A 24,438-nucleotide genomic window follows, 5' to 3' on the forward strand; every position below is an offset into this window, starting at 1 on the left:
GTATGCACTTCCAAGCATTCAATATTTACTTTATATCGGCTTTGCTTTGGGAAAGGAATTGTTAAAATTGTAATTGATTTTACTGCCATTTCTGAGGTTCTCTACATTTTTTTATTATTCTTTCAGGAGAGCATGGCATTGCTTTCAGTTAGGTAGCCAAGAAAGATCCAGACTTTATGTAACCTAACAGATTGTTTTTAGGTGCCTTTAAGTATCTCTTGTATGAAGTCTTAACTTATGGGCAGAACAGTTTATTTTTAAGAACATGGTTCTACGTTACCAAAGTGTTATGAAAAGAGTCTTATTCATTCCTTCTGCTCTGTGCTCCAGATTAAACTTGAGCCCCAGTAGGAAAAGCAAGGAGCACCCCGTGCAGTTGCAGTAATTGACCTGAAGGTGGTGGCAGGTTGGTTCTGGACGCTGCCATGTTCAGCATCAGGCTATAAAAGCCTTTCAGGGAGATTTTCAGTGATCTTCTTTGGCTTACTGACTTGTTTGCGACATTTTTATTTGGTTAAAAACTTTGGTTTTTAATAATTTTCGGTTATTTGGTTAAAACCAAGTAGCTTTACTGCCACTTTCAGATGCTGAATTTGGTATTTTAGGCAGTGAGAGTAATCTGCTTAAAGACAACGTACAGCAAGAATAGCCACAGCATGATTTTTCAGTCCTCTTATTGAAGCAAGCACTGCTCCTGAGGTTGAGTTCTCTTTTTGAAAGGAGAGCCCGTGATCACCTTAAGTCCTAAATGTCTGCAAATGCTGGTAAGAAGGGCTCGTTGTAGTAATCAAGTGAGTAATCCTCAGATGTGAAAAAACTTAGCAGCGTGGTTGGTATTTCACTGACATTTAGATCTCTCTCAGAAAGTAGTTGTTCAGTGGGTAAATCTTGCACTAAAAATATTCCCTTCTTCCTTAGTGTTTTTTTTTTTTTTTTGATGACACAGCAACAACTAACCGGTCTGAAACAGTTTTACAGCATACACAATGAGTTTCAGAGAGCTTAATGTAAAATGCTGTGTTACCATAAAAGCTGGCGTCTCTGAATATCAGGGAAGCTGGCCAGAGCTGCTGTGTAATCAGCAGCATGTGCCTAAGTTAAACCCTAATTATTGCAAGCCGTTTTGTGATCTTCATGTGAGCGGGGACGTTCAGTTAAATTGCAGGGGAATCGAACCTTCAGCCAGTTTACATGAAGTTTTGTGTCTGCCTTGTTTTCAGTAGGACTGAAAAGAAAAAAACAACCGATCCTCTCCAGCTTGTGAAGTTAAGGTCTGTTTATTGACCAGAAATGGGATTAATGGAGAGTAAGATATCCTGTGCGTCCTTTGGTAGCAAATTTGGCTGCTTCCTCTCATTCCACCTGTGCAGCTATGTGCATACGTAATGCCATGAGACAAGCTGTGGTGCATGCAGAATGCTACCTGGCGTGCTTTCCCTTTTGCCTTGGTGCACTTGTGTTACACTTAACAGCTTAAGAGAAGTACTGTTAAGACATTTGTGGATTAGGGGAAGAAACATCAGGGGCTCATGCAAGGTCTCTTCATGGGCAGGATGCGTACGGTTATTGTTCATCTCCTTGGGTGGGGTTTAATGTTTGCTTCCAAGTCCTAGATCCTGAGGATGTGGTGCCTGTGCTTTCTTTGCTTACCACAGTGTCAGTGAAACAGGAACCGAATGATCATCTTCTGGTGTGAAGGGAAAACGGTTCAGTTCTGTTGGCTTGCTCTGCGTGGAATACCTGGAGTTGGGAATGTTAATCCAGGTGTCTCTGAAATTCCATTTTCTTACTGGCCAAGGTGCAGCCTTTCCATCCTGGGGCTCTTTGAGTTGAAGGAGGCTGAAGGAATTGACAGCATTGTGATGGATTGATTAGGTGGTGACTGTTCTATGGAAAGGATCAGCTTTGGGGAAGATGAGCTTGAGTGTTGATCCCTAGTAGTCTTATTATATTTAATGTTGTCCAGATGCTTGTAACCACAGACAAGTGCTCTATAAAGCACACTTAAATAAACATTGATGAAAGCATGTCTTATGATCCTCTGCATTTCCATGAGCTATTGAGAGGTGACACAATTGTAATGCCACACCAGAATATTATCTGACGAGTTGGGGGAGTTGTTCTTAAGCCAAAAAGATTGAATCATCACGTTCCTTTTAACCTCTCACAAGTTAATGGTGTTGGCCTGATTTGAACTGGTAGTTGGAAGGTAGCTGAGGCTGCAGAATGATTCCCAAGGTTCCTTTTTTCACTTACAGTTTTTCTTTAGTTAACCACAAAACTATTGCAGTTGGATACTGTTCCCCATGGTCTTAATGTAAAACAAACAAACAAAAAGCAACCAAAACCTATTATTCTTCCTCTTTTGCTGCCTGACAATGTCATGTCATCTCACAATGGTTTTTCACAAGTATATGTTAAGATGCTTTGTTTGCTTTCTGCTTTACTTGGAATTTCACTTGTCTTAGTATAGGAGGTTTTATATTATTTTATTTTTATCTTACTTTTTAAGTAAAATAATTGTGTTGGCAGGTACAAAACCAGTAGCTTATTTCAGGATCCAGGAATCGCAGGCTTTTTCTCCCCTATGCCAAAGAAGCTCATATGACAGCTAAGTGAAATATTGTGTCATCAGGAATGTAAATGCCAGCGTTCCTGTGACACTATTAGCCGTTAGACTTGTTAACTTTGATTAGGAATAAAATGTAGGTTTCAGCAAGTTGAGCCAACTGTTTCTACTTAAAGAGACCTGTATTGCAGAATTTCTTTTCTCAGGATTGCCCAGGTTACTTCTAACACACTTATTTGCCTCTGTACTGGCCGTATTGTGGCTGACTTCATCTCCTGCTTACTGCTTTTTCTCCTAAATCCTCAAGACTCCTCCTGTCTAGATCCCTTGTGTTGTTGTTGTTATTGTTTTTTCCACTTTGCCTAGTTCTGAGCAATCCTTTCTGTATTTCTTTTTCATTCTTGAAGTTTCTGTTGATCATCTTAAAAAGCTTAGGAAGCTCGTTGGTTGTTGTTTCCCCAGCTCAACAGCTCAGTGCATCAGCTTTTCTATTGCAGCTTTAGAGAGGATACTTGCTGTCCAAAGCAGCAAGTAGAAAGAGTGCCCTTCTTTCTTCTTTGGTTCAGAGGCTTATATAGCTGTTCTGAGAACAAGATTAGAATTGTTTTCAAGTTTGTTTCATCTTTTTTTTTTTGTCTTTTGCAAGAAAACATGTAGTGTTACAGAAATTCGATTTGTATTCAGGCAAATTGCTGCGAGAGATCCATCTAACATCATACATTTTGCATGTGATTATTATGGGGCTATATGTGTAGTAGGATGTTTAAAAAAAAGGCAGAAGGTGGGGCAGATTTTTCATACTTCATGTGATCACAATTCTAGAGATACTAGGAAAATGCAGCCATATCTGCTAATTAACTAAAGCATGAATTTAGGTAGTGCTGGGTCTGTCATATTTAGTATTCTTACAATAGGATTTGTTCTGTAAGTCTCCAGAAGGCTGTTTTGAAGATGATTATATTTGCATAAGAAATAGCAAGCCCTACAAACCATTGCTTTTAAAAATATATACATATTCCTATATATATAAATGTAATGTAAGTATATATGTATATATGTAAAAGCAACCCTGACCTTCCTACCAGTCCTCTGAAACGAAGCTTTTGCAGGCTTCTTTCCTAGATTAATTAATAATTTCCTAGATTAATTAATTAATAGATTAATTTTGCTGTAGATTCTTAAAAATAAAGCAAAATTAAACCTAATGAATTAAGTCTAACTTCATGTCTGTCTTTTTTTCTTTTTTTTTAACAGAGCTATCTGAAATAGAACCCAATGTCTTTCTTCGACCTTTCCTGGAAGTAATCCGTTCTGAAGACACTACAGGCCCCATAACTGGATTGGCCCTCACCTCTGTGAATAAGTTCCTCTCATATGCACTAATAGGTATGTAACATGTCTTCCTGGGATTTACCAAAATGCCAGCCAAATACATCTCCTTGCAACATGTCTTTGGCCAGGAGACATGTTTGCAGTCTTAATGAGGAGATTGGAGAAAGAGGAAAATTATCATTAATGCTGAGGAAATAGGCATCTGCAGTTTCTCAGCATTATTCCTGCTGGTCTTTCATGGCACTCAAGTAATAATGGCTGGAAATGGAGCCACAGCTTCTGGTTTGCCCAGACTGCTGTGTGTGCTTATGGCCCACTGATGAACTTTGGTATTCACCAAATGCAGTTCAGACTTTTCAATATAATCTGAGTAAAAGGTTCAGGGAAGGGAAAACACCAGTGGGGATTATAGTGTTCTAATATACGTAAATACAGTAGTTTAGTTTTGTGGACTAACATTTCTGTTCTAGAGTGAGGATGTTTTTTACCCAGTTCTGGCACACACTGGACAGGGTCCTGTAGTCCTAACTTGCCAGAATTGCCGTGAAACAGTTTTGTCCTTGCCCTCAGCCAGACTTAATTGCATTAGTTGAATCCTTCTAGTTTTCTTAGGCATGCTCTTCATCCTGATGTGAGGTAAAATAGTTGCTTGATATTTCAATGGACTTTGAAATATATGGATCTTCCTTGATGTTTGTAAAAGGCTAATAATGTGCGTGTGGTCAGTTGCTGTGGCTCAGCTGGCTCATAGTAATTCATTAGCTTGCTTTCTGTCTGCCTTTAGTGTGTCATCCTGCTACTACTGCTGCTTGAGTTTTCTCTGTAAATTCTGTTAATACTTTCTGATCATACCTGTATGAATTACAGAATTTATAATCTTCGGTATTTGTTGATGCGTAGTCTCATTTAGAGGAACCTCTTTTATCACTGTCCCCTCACCTCCAAAGTCCAGTTTTCCTAGTTCTTTTCCTCCATTATACTAAAAGAACACTTGATTTTATTTTTTTTCTCTGCTCTTTTAAAGATTTTGTCCTCTGGAGTAAGCGTGAGTTAAGTTAGAGAAAGAAAGAGGAATTTATTATATATATATAATGGCATCAAAACATCAGTGGGGAGTATTGGGTATAATTAAGTGGCAAGAAATAACTAAAATGATAAGATATTAATATCACTTGATAGGACAATAAAGGAATCTTAATAAATAAGCCTGTGAAATGTCCCTCTGAAGGACTAGGCAACAACGCAAGTATGTTAGTTTCAAAGTGGAATGGGAGATGGGTTCTCCTGTGCTTTTGTGTTCTGATCCCACCCAGACCATCAGACTGATACCACGTGTTGAGGCAAATGTCTGCATGGGCAACTGGCTACAAATACTTGATCTGAGGCAGAAACAAGAAAATGATTAAAAATTCGTAGCCTTTCTTTAGGTACTTGTTATTTAGAACGTTTGTTAGGTCGCTCCAGCAAGGATGCCACCCTGTAGCTGTGCGCGAGCGTGTCTGTAGTACACAGCAGAAAAGCCCCTCTACCTGGCTTTTGTTGTCGAGCTGAGCCTGTAGAGGAGGAGAGCTCAGTCCCTGCTGGAGGTGACATTCACAGCGGCCTTGTCCTTTGTGCTGCTCCAGATACCGGCGAAGCTGGGATTAGTGGTTGCTGACTGAACATCTGGCTAGGGTGGTGTTGTTAAATTAAAGCTTTTTGGTCTTGTGTTTCTCTTTGTAATACAAGACTAAAGGTAGTCGAAGTTTGTTTGCCTAAAGAAAGGAAAAGCTTAAAGTTGTCCTTAACATACAAACCTGTTTCAAACTGTACAGAACAAGGAAGGAACGACTCGAGCAAACCACAATGAGTGAAAATTCAATGTGGCTGATATTTATGGCGCATTTTGATGCTGCATAAATTGATGGGTGATACCAGAACACTTTCCATGAGCATCATTAGCTGTGTCTGTTTTGTGAGTGGATGGCTTTTGCTCTACCCACAGGGTCTAAAACCAGTGGCCAGTGAAAAGGCCAAACTCCTTTGATAGGTTATATTTTGTTTAAAGCTTCTTTCTTTTCCTATCCTTGTGCTGTTTCACTGTTCTTATTCTGTCATATGCCACTAGATGGTTATCTGTTGTCTTTTCAGACCAGCGTTGCTGTCGGGGTATATTTTAGAACTAGTTTAAAAGGCTACTAAAAATTATTCTTTTTTGACTTTGGATCCCTTGTAGTCTGAAGTGCAAAGATCTGTTCTGAATTTGTTGGGTGCAGCAGTTCACTGATGGTATAGTGTGCAATCAGCAGCTCAGTTAGACAAAATGACTTTGTATCCACTATGCATGTATTTTGATAGGAATAGTTATAATTAAAGAGATTATCCTCTAGTCTGAAATAAGTTCTGCTGTTTCAAGAATTATGTTCAATAAATGGCACAGTAACTTTTAAAGCACAAGAAAACTTTGCAACAATACTAAACTCTATTGATTTTATCCCTCGGATTAGTTATTTCCTTACTCAGCAGTTCTCTACAGCTAGCTGGCAGCCTTTTTGATGAGCTCAAACCTGACCTATAGGAAGACTAGTGGCTGAATTTCTGAATTGTATTTGTTTTATTTTCCTCAGAAAAGGTATGTGCTCATGTTGTTATCACAGTGTGTCCAGAGCAGCTTCAGGCTCCACTTCTAAAGTTAACTTTTCCTGGCATACCTGAGAACTACGTATCTGTGAGTGAGCAGCTGTTGCTCAGCTTCCAGCAATAGGACTTGTGTGGGGAGTTTAAAGCTTGTTCTCCCCTCTATCTTCTGTGTCTCCTTGGTGATTTATTTTAGTTGCATTAAAGGTCTTACTGAGCAGGCTGCTGGAATTCCCTCATGGTTAAGAGCCTGGATTTTCTGCTTTTTGTTTTGCTTGTTGTGGGAGTACACCCCATATGAAATGTGTAAGTCTAGATGGGGTCTCCAGATCCTTGTATTGTAGGTGGCAGTTTTTGAACTGGTGTTTTACTTCACACAAACCTCTTTTATTAGTGATTCTGAGCAGGCATTGACACATCTTTTCATACTGTTTTTCACCAGGGAACAAAGAAGCATGTTGAGCTTTTCTCTATCTTGTTTCTGCAAAGTAGAAGTATCTGTGCTTTTAATTGAACTCAAGAGGCTTTATAAATTGACCTGAATTTGTAGAGCTGTTCCAGGGAACCAGGACTGAAGTAGTCAAGCGTGATACGTGTTGGGAGAGAGGTGTGTTTATTAGTGTTAAAGGTAGGGGCTAGGACTGCCAAGTGGTAGTCATAGATCTGTTAAAGAAGCATATGTCCCACTTGATTACATTAACTTTTCACACAGATTATTTATCCATAACTATGATAAAATATATCACTAAGCCTAGAGGAACTCAGACCTACTGGAAGAGCTGATAGTGACGGGAATCTGCATGTTCTGCATATGGAAGCCTTTCCTGCTGCAGATGTTTTTTGTTTTTGTTTTTCCTCTTAATGCCCACTTACCTTCTTTCCACTGTAGTGCTGAGGTTTGGTTAATAGTAATGCTACTACTATAGGTGCTGGCATTGAAACGCCACTGGTCTCTGCCTGATTTAATTGATGAAGCAGGTAAAAATGACCAATTGGTCCTAGAACAGAATACCTGTTGGTTCATTGATGCTTGACTTGCGAACCAGGAGAAAACTCACTCTGAACTATGCAAAATTTGTGCGTGTCTCACAAATATTTCAAAAGTAGGCAAGCTCTGCTCTCAATCAGGGGTGTGTAAGAGAGGGGAAAGAAGTGGTGTTGCTGTGCAGGCAGATGAAATTCTCAGGAGCACAGACAAGATTTCAGTTTTCTGTGACAAGAAGTTGTTTATCCTGCAGCCCTTCAGAATCTGCTCATCATAGTGGAGGCTGCTCTCTTTGGACCACAGTAAGAGCAGTTTTCTGTAACACCTAAGGTTTAGCCCCTAGGTATGAACACATCTGGAGTCAGAGTGAGTCTGCAAAACTTGTCTACAAAGCATGCAAGATCTTGCCTGGTTCCTCTGTCAGCTTCGTTCTTGCTGGAGCTCAAGAGGCCCCATTGCCAATTAATGAGGTATTAACTAGTGTTTAGGTTGTCGACTTTCTATCCTAATGACTGTTTAGGTAGGAAGGTAACAAGATTCTTGCCCAGTGCCGTATTGTTTAAGCAAGAATGAAATCAAAGCCGGAGGCTGCTTTTCTGAAGCCCCTGTAATGTGGCACAAGATACGGTTACTAGCAACAATCTCGTCCTAAACATTCTCGCAACTGCCCCATTGTTTGTAGCTACAAAAGACTGAAATAGAGAGAAGGAGCCTTGATGAATGATTGAAGTGGGAGGCCTGCAACTCTGATATCTAAACTGTGATCATGTCTGTCTGCTGTTTTCTCTGGGGAGAACCACTGGCCCATTCCTTCCTCAGCTCATGTTCCTTGGGAGGGATGTAGAACAAGAGACAATTTTTCCTTCTCAATCTAGTGGAACCTCTTTGGCATTTTCTCCTCGTGGGAGTAAACTTGAGGTTCCATGTGTTTAAAATCTGTTTTCTGTTAATTCCCAAGGAGGAACTGAATGTATTTAACAGCTGATTGTTCTGTATTGTAGGGAATAGGACATAATCTAAACAGTTAGCATCTAAAAAAATGAATTGTAATACTTTATTAGGTTGTATCTTTTTGCAAATGTAAATAGACTCCTGATAAAGTCTTGCTGAAAGCTCCCATTAAAAAGTCTTTCTGTTACTAGGGGATGAGTTTTTTCTTGTATGGGCAACTCACTCTGAGCCACACAAATTAAAGAACCAGATGAAAGCAAAGTATCTCTGTGTAGATGTCTCCCCACAGAGGTGGTAGGCTGTAGGTGGCCGTTTCCTGTCATGTATTTTTATTCTGTTACTCAGATCCCAGCCATGAGGGCACAGCTGAGGGAATGGAGAACATGGCAGATGCTGTCACTCACGCCCGATTTGTGGGAACAGATCATGCAAGCGATGAGGTTGTCTTGATGAAAATCCTACAGGTAAGTGGAGAGAAATGGTAATTACCATAATGGTTGCTGCCCATTGCGGAGCATATCCTGTTACATGGAGATGAAGAGAAGACAGCAATGTTTTGACTCTGTAGGAGCTTAGGAACAGACTTTATTTTTAAACAGATGGCTCATATACCTGTGGTAAAAGCTTTTTCAAATGAAAATAATTAAAAGCTTAAATGATTTTAAAATCAAGTGCTTGATAATGTACTAGTGTTGATAATCCTACCTTGTGCACGGCCTCTGTTAGTGAGGGATAAATTAAACATATGGAGCTCTGAAACGTAGGTTTGAGAACAATTATTTGTGGAGACGAACCTATGAACCATACAGCTTTTTGATCTATTTACTTGTGAGTGGATAGCTAGTTACTGAGTTTAAACTTCAGGTTACATGCAGCATATCTTTTAGATTTGGGTTGGGAGATCAGTTTTGTTTCCTAATCTGTCTGTTTTGAGGACAGCATTCAGTTGGAAATGACTCCTGGGAAACCCTTAGGTTTTCTGCTCATGGCAGAAATTCCAGCGAGTCCTTGAGGAAGCCAACCTTCTCTTGGAAATGCATGCAAGTGTCGTTGGTACCATCTGACATGCATGTGCTGTTCTTTGCAGGTTTTGAGAACCTTGCTGCTGACTCCCGTGGGAGCCCACCTCACCAATGAATCTGTGTGTGAGATCATGCAGTCCTGCTTCCGCATATGCTTTGAAATGAGACTCAGCGGTAGGTTTATTTGTATTTCCACTGTGGTTACTCCTAAGAAATGATCTGGTTTCTTCAGCTAGTTCTATTACAGAACATGCAGACTTGGAAAGCTGTCGAGCTTTATATTAGTGTGTCTTCTACAACTTCATGGAAAATTTGCTAGGAGTTGACTGTACAACTTTTGACTCCTTTTTTTCCCAGCTTTGTGGCGCCACCTTGTGATTATATTCCCATTTGCAGTAATGCAGTGTTGGAGCTGGTTTTAATAAATTTGCCGTAATCTCTGTAAACAAGACTTGGAGGGGAGTCTGCTTGAAGAAGCCTCTTGATAATATCACACTGAGTAATGACACCTGTGTTATTTGTTTTTGTCTTCGCAGAGTTATTGAGAAAATCTGCAGAGCACACTCTGGTCGACATGGTGCAGCTGCTCTTCACAAGGTAAACCTGCTTGTGTTTGCCTCAGCATTGCCGAGATGGCCCTCTAAGGACAGAAAGATTCCACGCTTCCACTTAAGAGCCCTCAGAAAAATCATCCAGAATGGTCATTATTTAGAGGTGGAAGGGGATGAAAGATTTGGCACTTTTCTCTTGGGCTGACCCTTTCAGACTGCAGGGAGAGTGAGGTGGAGAAGGTTGCATGGTTTAAGGTATTCTTTGAGGAGAGATGGACAGCTCAGTAATGAAGAGCTTTAGGATATGGAACCAGTTCTTTGAAGACAGAGAATGCAAACCTCACTCAAAAAAAAAAAAAAGTACTCTTAAAAATACAGTTCTCTTCAGGAGAGAGAGTAGTCATCAGGAGAGAGAATAGAAATGGTATTGAATAGTCCACATGTTGAATTCAAGCTGAGAGCTTTGATCTGATGTATCAAATAATTATAAATTCTTGAGGTCATATGTCTTCTGGACAAATGTTCTGCCTTTTTCAGCACCCTTCAGGTAATTATTAAGGTTACTTTTAAACTCGAGCAAGTTATTTAACCTCAAAACTGTTTTTCTGTCTAGTCAAGCAAACAGACTTTCTCTGAGTATCCTAAAAAGAAAATGTGCAGGTACAGAAATAGGAAAGGATTATAGTCAAACTGCTCCTGAGACACTCTTACAATCAGTTGTTTCCATTGCCACACAGTTTCATTGAATTTTCAGGTTTTGTTTCCTTTTTGCACTCTGTGTCATGCAAAGCAAGGGATGCATGTGGGGCAGAATCAAGTATTGTCAAAGAGGAGAGACCACATCACTTTTTCTCCAAATGTCTCTGTGATTTTCATGTAGTGCGTATTCCTTACTTGTTGTGTATCATCTCCTCTGTCCTTCGTGATAAGGCATCACCACCACCTGTGCCTATGGATATCAGGGTATAGAAGCAAGACAAAGGCACCAACTGCAGGGGTGGCTTGGATCCCAGTTTACTTTTTGCATATTGCCATCTTCTTTTCCAGAAAGAGAAACAGCCAAATAACATGTAAAGCAACCTCTCAACTAGCCCTGTTTTGTTTTTTTTTCCATCAGCAGTTTTTTTGGCAGGACAAGAGAGTCTCTCATTGAGGAGAAAACCTGATTTTGGTTTTCTAGTAATCTGCAGCATGACCAGAAAGACTACTGTCTTTCCTTCTTTTTAATCCTAGAAAGCTTACGTATTTTGACTTGTTTTTTGTCTTTCAGGTTGCCTCAGTTTAAAGAAGAGCCTAAAAGCTACATGGGAGCTAATATGAAGAAGGTAAGACTCACCACTGTGCTGGCTGTTCCACTCTTGTCTCAGACTTGTGTTCATCTCTATATTGTTTGTTTTCACACGTGTGTTTCTTCATTCTCGCAAGTCCCTAGTTCACTGAAAGAGCATGTTTAACTTCATAAATGGACATAACTTCATTTAATTCTGTGGGATTGTGCACCCACTGTTCAGTAGTGAATCTTAACTATGCTGCTGCCTAGGTAAGTCAGTCTGAATTCTGGGAACAGCCATCAGCTGCTGTGGGCTAGAAAAAAAAAAAAGCTGCTGTGGGTTTGTTCATCAATACTATCTCCATCTATGCAGTGTGTTTTTAGCATCTGGATTCAGTACGGTAGATACCATAAATGTGACCTCACATACTTGTAAGTGTAATAGTTTCTCAGGTGGAGGGCGGTCCAATTGAGGAACTCCACATATACTAGTATACACATATATGCTTTATGTTCCATATATAGAATGTCAATACAGGTACAGGATTGTACTGTTAAGAGTAACAGGGTGGGGAAGAAGAGTGGTAGAGAAGAAATAGCCATCACCTTTGAGCTTAGCTTTATGTACTATTTATAGCATTGTAACTTTCACTTCTTTTTTTACGACTTACAAAAAGTGGCAGTGTTTTGTGACTGTACATTTCAGAGCAATTATGGCAGTATTTTGAGAGAGACTGAATGTTTACTTTTAGGAATCTGAAACTAGCTTGGAGCTCTAGTTCCTGTGTAGTAACCTAATGACATGATTGTTTGTTTCCCTTGCTGTGGGAGAAAAGTGACAAGATCTGTGCTGATGGTAGATTGGCCTAAGGAACGCTGACAGAGATCAGGTTAATGTACTGTGGGTATCAGAATTTGTCACAGTCTGTGTACAGAAGGTGTGTAATGTGAATTTATATTTAGAAAGGCTTCCCTTGTCAAGTGATGGCTGCTCCCAGCTCAGTAAAGTGATGTTCTTCCTTGTCTGGTCTGTGCAGTTAACTTGTACTGTCTATTTGCTGTGCATGCCAGGGGTCTTCCCAGCAGCCTAGCACTCTGCCAGGTTATTCGTCTCTTTTGAGTTTTTATTTTATTTTGTTTTGTTTAAACCATGCATTTGCCTATCTTTCACAGATCTCTTCATGTCTCCTCAACAAACTGGAACTAAGTAGTGGGGAACAGCCCAAAGCCCTGAACCAATTAGAGAGGGTATTGCTCTTTAAGAACCTGAAGGTCTCTCTCTCCCTTCTCCCTTCTTACCTTATTCCCTTCTTCCTTCTCTTGTAAACACCACGTGAGAGATAGTTATGTTGTGTGTAGCAAATCCCTCCACTCATTTGACACAGCATGGCTTTTGGGGAGAATGCATGCAGTGGTTGCTTTGCAGTGTTGTGGCTGCAGCTGGGGCAGGCTTGGGAGGGAGAGACCCTTGTTTTCTGCAGCACTCGATGTCTTGGTGAGTGCCATCTAAAACACTGCCATGGCTTCTTCTGAAGGAAGAGAGTGGGATGGGGTGGGCAAGATTTGAGACAGTGAAAACCTGAAGAAAAGAAACATACTAAACTGCAGATTGCTCTCTGAAGACTCAAATGTTGTGTGTCCTAGCTGTTGATCTTGATCATAGACGTAAGGGCATACCTGAAGAGTCTCTTGGCTCAGCATGCTTTAGACAGCTTTACTCGAGGTGAATCTCTGAGCGTTGTTACTTGACACAGGGCCACAAGCTTCAATGCTCTCTAAAGTTTTTTGGTTTGGTTTGTTTTTGAGGAAACTGCTATAAATTTTCCATGTCTTCTGGCCATGTTTTTACTGACTTTAGAGGGATTCTCAGCAGAGTGTTTGCTAGTGGGGGATGAGTGGGGCCAGACTGAACTATGATATGCAGTAGACTCTGTCAGCTCCCCTATAAAACTCTTCTAAAGAAATACTGTAGGCCTGCAGATGTTTTTAGACTGATCACAGAAGCCCCAGGAAACTAGCTTAGATGGGACGTTTCTCAGTTTTCCACATAAACCTAATGTAGCTCTAGTTCTTGTCTGCCCTAAATGCTATTCAATTCGTAAGGAACCAAGCTGAATATTTAGAGGTATCTTTGCCACTTATTTGTCCTGTGTCTATACTCCAAGATAGTTTGTAAAGACAGTGTCTGGAGACTTGCAGATTTATGCAGTTACACAGAAGAAAAGACTAAGAAATGTTTCCCTTTGTAGTAGGCAGTATTGTAGCTAAACACTGTATTTTGAGGAACAGATCTTTGGGAGCAGATTGTGTTCAAGTTACCTCGTATAACATTAGTTGGTGCAGTACAGGCAGGTAGGTAAGTGAGATGACGAGTGCATCAGTGTGTCCAGGACTTGGATCATGGACTGCGTTCTCTCTGCATGCTTTTGTGTCTTGAACGCTACTTGATGTGCTGACCAGTTCCATGCTGCATCTAGAATGAGCTCATGTTTTAGTATAATCACTTTAGTTACTAATCATTGGCCCCTGCCCTTTTCTCTTGAGGCTTACAGTATCTTATGGAAAAACAAACGAGTGCAGGTAAGGTGGCTTGCAGAAAAATGGGATCTCATGGACCCTTTAAAAAAGAACCTTGTAGAGTTACATTTTTCACCTTCCTAGCTTTGAGATGGAGCTTTATTGTTGAAACCTCATCTACTAAAGGAAGCATTAGGAGTCTTGTAGCTTTTTTTTTTCTTCTTCTACCATTTTGTGTACACGTTTCTTTATGCAAAGGTAACTGAGATAAATGTAGTGGAATATATACTGAGTTTCAAGATGAACGAGCAATAGCTCTGAGCTCACTCTACTTTGATTTCTAAGGAATGCATTTTAAATACAAACTTCAATTATATATACTGTGAAGTACAAGCTTAATCTAATCTGAAGGACTCTGATAATTGTAAAATTAATGCAACTAAGATATGACTGAGCATTAGAGAGGGAAGGACATTTTTAGATTATATTTAAAATTCATTTTACTAATGATCTAGTAAATTCTTTTAGTTGCAACCTTTAGTCAAGAACAAAATCTAAGGTTTAAAATCTCAGCCTGTTAACATGCAACTAAGCTTTCTAGCAAAATCAGTAAATGCCTTGGTATTGAAGGTAAAACAAGCATTAGAAATAATTCCTTTGGTCAAGGAGAAAGTGTAGAAGTTTTTTCACATGTTTATACTAACATAAAAAGCAAGAAATGGTGGCATTGTTATATTTTAATTTTAATACAAAGTATAGAATGAAAGATAGTACTTTTGTTGTCCTTTGATACGTGTATTGTTTTAGAATTCCCAAACGTGGAGTTGGTTAAAGAAACAGCCAATTGAAACTGGTATAACATTTCTATGAAGCTGTGCTTCTGAAAATTGTTCTAAGCTATGCAGCTGTCATTGTAGTTTGCTATCTCTTACTGACAGGAAATAGCAAAGGAAAAAAAAAAAGAGGGGGCTGAAGATATGGGAGGTAGCCCTAGGTAATCATAATAAAACAATACCAATTTGTGTAGGACGTGAAATACTTGATAGTTCAAGATGGAAAAAACCTACTTGGTAATCTCACCTGTCTATTAATTTGTCAATAAATAAATAATTTTACATACTTGTCTGAATGTTTTATAATTTGTTTAAATGTTTGGGATGGGGAAGAAAAAGTCTTTTTGCTTCCCTGAGTAAATAGTTTCCTGTCCATTTGAGGCTGTTGCGACTCCATCTCTAAAAAATAGCACAGCTTCATCAAAATGATGGCAGATGGGCATATGGCCTTTATAACAAATCTCAAGAGGAAAAATCTTGGAGTTAGTACAAAGCATAGGACAGTCACTGAAAATGAGTATTGTGCCTGAGGACAAGCACTTTGTCAAGAAGGCTAATGTTGATCTGAGATTGTAGTTGGTGTTGTGTGAAAGGGGAGATCAGAAATGGGGGTCGGATTGTCAGACTGGACTTTCCAGTAGTGTGGTTCAAAAGTTATTTGTTTCTCAGGAGCAATGTCTGAGGGTAAAGGGAGTGGTACCAAGATGGTTAGCTCTGAGCAGTATCTTAGCTCTACTTTGATTCAAGTTTTTTTTTTTTTCTTCCCCCCCATTTTTATTAGCAAGTTGCTTTCTAGCTGGCAAATCATGACAACAGGATATAGTAGCTGCAAGCAAAGTCTGTTTTGAAATCATGTGGAACAGGCTTGGGTTTAACGTATAATGCTTCTAGGTTTCCTACGTACTGGAAGCAGTTTGGTACAATAAACTATGAACGTCTTCAGATTCCCTTTTATACTAAGAAGGGAGAAAATTAAATATGGCTATTTTTAGCATAGTTAGTAAGTAAAATAAAACTACCTTGTCTAATTGATAGCCTTTAATGAATAAAGATGTTGATAATATTTAAGGCTCGGAAAGATTTTAAAACGGAAAGTGAAACTAAGATGAAATATTGGGAATTGGAAGAATAAAAGACAGCAAGTATTTTACATAGCTCTATGAGCTAGTGGATAGGAAAGATAAGATAACAGACAATTTTTCCGTGAAAGGATTGTGATCTATAAACCTTTTAAAGCATTTAAAATCTACAAAACTTCAGTTTTGACTGTGTGCTTGTCATGTAAGTGTTTGTTAGAAGCTGTCATTTAGAAGGAGATTCTTGCTGTAAAATTTGGAAGAAAGGCAAAGTGGTTCTGAATCTATTGTTAATTAACAAGCTCAAAGAAACTGTAACATTGCTAAAACTTAGGGATTAGTTGTCAAGCAAATAGAATTTGTGGTGCAAAGAAGTTACACAAACGGTTTACTGTACAGGGACATAACATTTTCAAAAGCCTTGTTTAAATGAGAAAAATGATAGGCCTTGTGCAGAGAGAGAATTCTAGATGGAAGAAGGAAAGAAACAGAAAAACATGAGCAGAATCTAGAAGGCTTATTGCTATTTAAGAGTAGTAGTAGCTGGAAGGAGTGAGGTTGCAGATAAAGGAGGAGGAGACTAAAGAATGCAGCTGTCTTCTAGAGAATAATAACCCAATAATAGGGATATAAGAAATAGATAAATTATATGTTAGGTTATAATATTCTTAGAGATGATTTTACAAAGAAGAATACCAAGTAGAGACCGGTACTGAGACTTAGAAATGGATTCCATTGTATGCAAGGAACCTCCTCAGTGTTTAAATTTTTCACCCCCAAATTGAAGAGATCTGATAGCATCAGAAAAGTTGGCTGCAGCTACTAAACCCAGGAGTAAGAAGCAGGCATTCCTGCGCTTAGAGCAGATTATTTTAGAAGGAAGCTGTTTTCAAACCCGCAGTTGCCATTGTCGATGTGACTAAATATTGTAATGGTGTTAGGAAGTTCTGGAAAGTCTGTACGTGCCTGCAATAACAGTGCACTGCAACAAGTGCCATACAGTCTGCGTTGCTCTTACTGTGGTTCTCATTTGCTCAGTTGAAGGTCTGCATGAGAACTAGTGGCAGTATTCTGGTCAACAGGGAAGCTGAGGGTTAAGATAGATTTAGAACTGAAGAGGACAGATGACAAGAGATGAAAGCAGAACATGGTTTGTTTTTAAGCCGTTAAGATGGTATTTGCAATGTGTCATGCACCAGGAGTGAGTGAAATGCTGGCAAAACACTTCTTAATAGTGACAGAGATTACTGGAGGAAGGGAAACATGGCATTACTGTAAAGATGAAGAGTAAATTGAGACAAGTGACAGAGGTAGTATAGTAGCTACAGTAAATTTTCCCTTGATTCAGACATGGAGTGTTGGCTAATATGTGGGTAGTAGGAAGTCAGGGGCTGGTTTGCATGATTTCGAGGTGCTGATAAATTTGTGCGATACATTTGAGTGCTGTTGCCTGACTTTGAGAGTTTTGAGACAGCCTTTGTGGGTTGGCTTGTGTACTCCATTGTGCTATGTGGTTTTGCTATACTGATATTCTTAATGGTTTATGGTTTTCAGTTGAAAATGAGAGCTGGAGGAATGAGTGAATCATCAAAATGGAAAAAGCAGAAGAGATCACCAAGACCTCCTCGACATGTAGCTAAGGTCTCACCTGCGACAGAACAACCAGCAGCCAATGCTAGTGCCATCACAGGTAGGCTGAAATCTGTTTTCAGAGACGAGACAGCACCTGTTCCAGGGCTGTTTTGGAAATATCTTTATTTAATTTCTCTTAACAAGTTGTTCTGCGTTTGATTTTTTTAATTTTTTTTTTATTATTATTTTAGTTCTCAGTGACTGTCGCAATAAATATGTCTTAGCTTTTTAGGTCAAGGAGGAAAAGTTTGAAGGAGATGGATTACATATTGATGGAAGAAAGCACAGTCATGTGGCTAACATGACAGCATTTCTCTGCCTTCATTGTGCCTTACAGGAGTATTTTATAGGGAAGGGGAATGGGAACCTAGAGAGGTAGCTGAGGTTATGTGCAGGAGGAGGTTGTGTGGAGGAGATGGAGGGTGGAGAAGGTATGTGGAAGAGGCTGAGAACAAGAACACTGGAAAGAGGAGAGCTAAGAGAGTTGGAGCTGGGAAGAAAGTAGTGGCAAAAGTATTGTATAATAATGCAGTTGCCTGTAGTAGGAGATAGTTGATCTAAGTGACATATTCTTTCATGTATTCCTAAAGGGGGTGAGGGTGGAGGTGATGAAGGATGAGCAAAGTGTGACAGGGGAAGAGATACATGTGGAACTGTGGGATGTGCAGAGATCTAGGTATCAAGAATGGGTGAGTGACCAGATCTCTCGCTACAGGTGTAAGGATTGAAAGTATGCGCCCATAGTCCATGAAATTTGAATAAAAAGCATGGGACTATGCACATTAAGGGACAGAGAAATATGGGATATTTACAACTATTATGGGAAGAACAGAGGTTGTGATATGGTAAGAAGAAACTGAGAGTTACGTAGAAAAAAGTAGAGAGAGCAGCAGAAGTACCTGAAAAAGGTTTGTTTGCAGGAAACTGATGGGCATGCACACAAGTCCTTTTGCATGTGTTTCCATTCAGCCTGCAGAAGTGGTGCAGTATATGACTAGTGCTGTGAGCTTGAGAATATAATGTTGGGGGACTTCCATATCCTATTGTTGTATAGAAGTAGACTAAATAGTTACAACCATTTTTAACCTCTCCTCTGGATAAATGAGTCCCTCTGACTGCAAAGTACTCTGTCTCTTATGCACTCTACGTTTTGATGGATCAGACATAAACATTAACGGTGAAAGGAAGCAGACGGGAAGCTTGAAACAATAGTTGTGTAAAATACGTATTTCTGACTCTTATTCCAACGTAGAACACTATTCAATATATTGTGAATGATTCCAAGTGCATTTCTACACAACAGCATGATTGCTGAAAACTAAGGAAGTAATGAGATAAAATTGCATCCAACTTAGACATCCAAATGAGAGCTTATCCCTACATAAATCATTATATATATGCTTTCACATAGGTGTTAAATTCCATTATAACTCCTATAACATTTTGGAGAGAAAGGTGAATAATGTTATAGAGCACATAATTAATGCTGATCTTGTAGAGCTAGGTAATGTATTAATTGTGCTTTTTATGTCAGAATTCTGTCTTAGCACGTGAAGAAGAGAAGATTACAAAATTGATTATGTATGCCATTTCATTTCTCAAAAATCAAGTAACATTCTGCTATTTAAGATATTTCCAAAAATCAAGTCATGAATAAAACATCCGACTGTGCAAAACTACACATTTTACGTGTAAATTTATAACATACCTCTGGTTTGTGCATTTACTTTGTTACCATGCCCTTCGTTATATCATCACCTTTTGAACATTTGGTTTATGTTTTAAGTTTTCCTGAAAACCAGAAGAGATGCAAATACGTGGGTTTTCCTCAAAAGAAAACTTATATTCTGGAAGAATTGTCTCACATGTAGAAATAATAAAAATACTCAGTGCATTGTTTCGGACTTGTTCGAATTCTATTGCAATTTCATTTCTTTAATGTGAATTAAAGAGATAGGTCTTGCCTTCCAATCAAAGTGTAAAAAGTAGTTTAAAAAAATCACTGAAGGATTGACTGATGCTTGATGCAAATATTAAAGTGCTTGTGCCATTGCATCAAAGTATAAAGTACACCTTTGGGGCTATTTTCTGATTTCTTCTCAGTTAGAGAAACCCTCTGCACCATTTGTTTAACTACATGAATTATCTTATTCTCTGAATCCGTTGGATTCCAAGTGATATGTTTTAATTTGGAGAACTGATAGTATCTCACCTATTCATCTATTTGATGCTTTAATCCCTAGCCAGAAAGGGCTTTGTCTAATTTCTTTATGTTAATACCTTATTATCTGAGATCATTTGTAGCACGTTGCTGTGATCAAAGTAAACCTTAGTTGTATTCAGTGTATGAACTGGGGGCTGAGGGAGAAAATTCTGCTGATCTTTTTGCTTCTGTTTCTCATCAGCAAGCGGAGTTACTTTCATAGATGCTCCTTCTCCCAGCTCCTCTGGAAGCTCAGAAAATGTTTCATCTGCAGTCAGCCCTTCTACAGACAGTGGTTTGGAAACATCCTCACAGACCACCTCCAAAGAAGACCTGACAGACTTGGATCAGGTCACTGCTTTGGGACTTCATGCAGGAATGCCTCCAAATGAGGCCAAAGTCACTGATAATCAAAACCAGCCAGAACTCCAGGTATGTGGTTGCTTATAAGAAGAGTTCCAACTCCCCACATAGTTAGTTGTGGGTTTAGTACAGTTACTCTATCAGAATAAACATCCTTTTGTATAAGTGATTTGTAACTTCACAAACATTCATATTTTTTTTCTTGAGACAATCCCCACTGACACAGAAATGATAACTGTGCAGCCCAGCAATGCACCTATGTATCTATGTATCTAATGCAACTAGTCGTATTTTTGTCAATATCATCAACCTTAATTAAGGAGAAAGTATTAGAGGGAAGTATAGATGAAATCTTCAGGAGAATTCTTTTAGTTATCTTTGATGAAAAAAATTTCTTGTGTTTGTGGAAATTTAGTCTCATAACACAGAATTAAGTAAAATAGTTAAGAGCAAGATGGAAATAAAAGTTTTGGAAAGAGGGTGCTGCAGATTATCTAGATGTGCTCTTTTAAATTTTGCTTTCCTGCTTCTCTTCCACGAGTGACCTGTATAGTTTTAATAGCTCTGAATGAGCAGTGAGCAAATAAGCCTTTCTTTTAGCATACCTAGTGCCTTGACTTGTTTTGCTTTTTTTCTTTCCTTCTCAAATGACTGATACCAATGAAGAATGAAAGTCTGAGGGAGGAGAAGATCCAGTCAGCCTCTGTCGAGTCTATTCCTGAGGTTCTAGAGGAGTGCACGTCTGTAGCAGAACATTCTGACTCTGCCTCAGTTCATGACATGGACTATGTAAATCCCCGAGGAGTACGTTTTACTCAGTCTTCCCAAAAAGAAGGTGAGAGGTGGGCAACGTTGCTGAAGTCCTTTCTCCTTTCCACTATTCTGTGTCACTTTCTGCCATGAGGGTGATAAATTCTTGTTCCTTAGTTGGTCTGTAATGATGTAATCTGTAACACTTGTTAGACATCAGCAAAAGCCGAGTTGTTAAGAGTACCAATGTGTCTCGCTTTCCTTTAGGAGCCGCGCTGGTCCCCTATGGACTGCCATGTATTAGAGAACTGTTCCGCTTTCTCATCTCGCTCACCAACCCTCTTGATCGCCACAACTCTGAGGTGATGATCCACATGGGGCTGCAGCTGCTAACTGTTGCCCTGGAGTCAGCTCCCATTGCAAACTGCCAGTCCCTCCTGGGGCTTGTGAAGGAAGAGTTATGCCGACACCTATTTCAAGTAAGTCTGGCTTGTGCTAACATGGGATATGGCACAGGGGAATTAGACACTAATTTGGATCAAGCAGTCTATTGGAATTCACTATTCAGAGGTTTGACAGATCTCAGTCTTCAAAGCTCTCTGCTGTATTGCCATGAGAGTTCTGAATTGCACCAGGGAAATGGTGATGTTGCAAAAATAAAGATGTTGTCACATGCCATTTTCTTTAGGCCAGGGCTGAGGAGGATGAAGCTGGTTGGAATGAACTGTAACTGGGGGATAACATCGTGTTTTGATGTAATTGATTTTGAGGTAATTATGGGTGCAAGTTGCTAGCTTAGTAAGTAGGCAGAACTTTTCTAGCTATTAATTGCACAAGAGCTGTCTTGGAGGCAGTTCTTCTCCCAGGTTACTTCTCCACAAAGAGAATCTGTGGAGTTAGCAAAAGAACAAAATCACAGTAGGAAAACAACGTTACCACAAGCAGAAAGGAATCAAGTATAACCATCCGCACTTACAAGGGGTGAGACCAGGAGGCTGAATAAGGGATTGATTTTGGTTTTTTGCAACACCTTTGCTATGGGAAACAACGTGTGGATGTCAAGACAGTCATGGGTACTGTTAATCATGACACATAATGATTAGCCTTTGTAATTCATAAGAATTTTTTTGTTTCTTTAGCTACTGAGCGTTGAACGGCTCAATCTGTATGCAGCCTCCCTCAGGGTGTGCTTTCTTCTCTTTGAGAGCATGAGAGAGCATCTGAAATTCCAGCTGGAGGTGAGTTTTGAGTATCACTGGGTGCATAGTAATAGTGCCTTGGGCTCATTAACTGCGTATAGCTAGGCAGTCAGATGCAGTCTGAATATCAATTTACCTTTATATAAATGACTCAGTGGGTTATGGGTAGGCTATTTAGGACGTTTTTTGTTGTATAATAATGTCTTTGAGACTGGTACACTGCAGTCGCCCACCTTCATACCAGTTTTTCAGAATGGTAGATCCAGGTGCATTAAATGATAAAAATGTTTGAAACCTTTTTACAGACACCTTCAGAATGAGTCACCATTAGATATGGGATATGTCAGATCATGTGCGAAGACGAAGTTTGCATCTGTTTCTGTAGTCCTCAAAGCTATTCACTGTCCTGCTTTCCTTTTTCTTTCCTTAAACTGAGCTGCCCTGTGTTTCTGCCAGATGTACATCAAGAAACTGATGGAAATAATCACAGTGGAAAACCCAAAGATGCCGTATGAAATGAAGGAGATGGCTTTGGAATCCATTGTTCAGCTGTGGAGGATTCCCAGTTTCGTGACTGAGCTCTACATCAACTACGACTGTGACTACTACTGCGCCAACCTCTTCGAGGAGCTCACCAAGCTGCTCTCCAAGGTGCTGAACCCGCAGGGCTTGTCCTGCCGCCTCGCTGGGGCTGCTGGCCTCTGCATGGGCTGGGGGGACCTGGAGGGGACAGAGCAGGGGTAGGCAGAAGGGGAAGTCTGTAAGTCAGAGCATGTGAAGCGCAGAAGCAGAACTTGAGAATGGGAGTGGTTTAAAGATTTGGGGTGAGTAGTTTGTAGAGATGAAGAATGCTATTTAACATCTGGAAGCAGAGCAACAAAGAATAACCACTAGACTAATAATAACACAGCAAATAAGCCATTAAGTATATGCTAGAAAGCTTTGTGTGGAAATTTTAGGGTGTTTTGTTATATGCTTTAGGGTTCATGAAACTGAAAGGGGAACATCTTCCCCCCATTATGGGGAGAGAGGCATGAAAGTTGTCTGATGCTTACATGTTTTGTTTCCCAGAATGCCTTTCCGGTTTCTGGACAGCTGTATACAGTCCATCTGCTGTCTATGGAAGCATTGCTGACGGTGATAGATAGCACAGAGGCACATTGCCAGGCCAAAGTGCTGAGTAACATACATCAACAAGAGAAGGAAGTTGCCAAATGCAGCCCAGAAACCATGAACAGCACCAAAGAAACAAACAATAGTAAGATTCCATTTCTTGATATTTTGATACTAAGCTTAATCTCGTGCAAAACCTGTGGATCTCATTTTGGTAATTCATGTATTAAGCTCCATAAATGTGTTGTCAGTCTTCCTGTTGCATGTTTTATAACTGCATACTGGTGTTTATAACCTTGCTATCAGAACAGGGCCTCGGATCTCATTTCTGTTCTGAATATCAAGGAGAGAGAGTCCACTGTTCAAGAATGACATTACGCTTCTTCCCTTTCCAGATCTTACCTGTTAGAGGATTTAGAAACCTCTTAACAATGGAACTCTTAACAATCTTAAGAAAAAAAAAATCCCTTTTTTTGTTAATTTCAGAAAACAAAACATGTAATTTAAATCTTGTGTTGGTTATTGTCCAAAACAGCACATGCTTTATCTTTCCTCTGAGGCAACGAAATTGCTAAGCTTGTCTTTGCTTCATATGTACTTGTGAATAAGAATAGTGTTTTTTTCTTTGGCCAGCAGCTTCTGTGACCTAGATTTATTTGTATCTATTTGAGCATTAGTGAGCAGAGCAGCTCTTGTACTTACTTTGTTCTTACTGTGGAGATGAGATGGATGTCTGCCATATTTGCTACTTCGCTGTTTATAACAATAGTGATAGTGATGAAACTAATTTGTCTTTCATCTATTGAGTGGAGAAGTGAAGTATCAAGTTCCTGAGTTAGCACCTACAATCCCCATCCCCCGGCACCTGTTCCATGTCTGCTTGTTTGAGTGAACAATGTGGCAGAAATAAAATTCAGAGAGATTAAAACGTGCACCTCATGGAGCTTTATATAAAGGCCGTGTTAAGACTGGCAGTCACAGCAGAAGGAGGGCATGCTGTGGAATTAATGTAGACAAAATATTGAGGATACTGAGGAATCACAGTTACTGCAGGGAACTCCCTTGAATAAACACATATTCAATTTAGACTGGTCAGTTTCTTATTTCTTCATTGGAAGATTTTTCTTTGGCTTATGTATTTGTGTGGCTTTTTGTGTTTTTTTTTTAACTTCTACAGATAATGAGAGAGTGCTCAGTGAGGGAAAATCCTCCAGTGCGGTCTCAGAGCCAGGTGGGGCATGTCCTCCCACCAGTGGGTGCCTTATGGCTGACCAGATGAAGCAAGGCTGCATGGAACTGGAAGGAGGAAGCGAGACAGGTAATAGTCTCTGGGGGACCTTGATTCTCTGAGTGTATGTATTGAGAACAGTCCTGACATTTGCCTACTGGTTCTGCTATACCATAGACTGCTGTAGCTATTATGTGTTCGTAATTAGAAAGAAGTATGTGGTGAATA

General features: G+C 39.6%; 1 protein-coding gene across 4 annotated transcripts in view; it reads left to right on the forward strand.

Moving 5' to 3' along the window:
- Nucleotides 1-24,438, forward strand: part of GBF1 (golgi brefeldin A resistant guanine nucleotide exchange factor 1) — a 102,508-nt gene that overhangs the window by 56,186 nt on the left and 21,884 nt on the right. For 3 of the 4 annotated variants that reach the window (XM_080598186.1, XM_080598187.1, XM_080598188.1), the window contains exons 4-16: nucleotides 3,824-3,955; nucleotides 8,799-8,917; nucleotides 9,541-9,649; nucleotides 10,012-10,072; nucleotides 11,297-11,351; nucleotides 17,277-17,412; nucleotides 19,760-19,989; nucleotides 20,587-20,755; nucleotides 20,938-21,149; nucleotides 21,810-21,908; nucleotides 22,326-22,520; nucleotides 22,941-23,127; nucleotides 24,160-24,300. In XM_080598186.1, the coding sequence (XP_080454312.1) occupies nucleotides 3,824-3,955; nucleotides 8,799-8,917; nucleotides 9,541-9,649; nucleotides 10,012-10,072; nucleotides 11,297-11,351; nucleotides 17,277-17,412; nucleotides 19,760-19,989; nucleotides 20,587-20,755; nucleotides 20,938-21,149; nucleotides 21,810-21,908; nucleotides 22,326-22,520; nucleotides 22,941-23,127; nucleotides 24,160-24,300 (1,845 nt within the window). Of the gene's footprint in view, nucleotides 1-3,823; nucleotides 3,956-8,798; nucleotides 8,918-9,540; nucleotides 9,650-10,011; nucleotides 10,073-11,296; nucleotides 11,352-12,469; nucleotides 12,569-17,276; nucleotides 17,413-19,759; nucleotides 19,990-20,586; nucleotides 20,756-20,937; nucleotides 21,150-21,809; nucleotides 21,909-22,325; nucleotides 22,521-22,940; nucleotides 23,128-24,159; nucleotides 24,301-24,438 lie in introns of all 4 variants that reach the window. The other variant, XM_080598185.1, reaches the window with a different exon arrangement.

Source organism: Anser brachyrhynchus, assembly GCF_964034855.1.
Source record: "Anser brachyrhynchus genome assembly, chromosome: 6".
Classification (NCBI taxonomy): Eukaryota; Metazoa; Chordata; class Aves; order Anseriformes; family Anatidae; genus Anser; species Anser brachyrhynchus.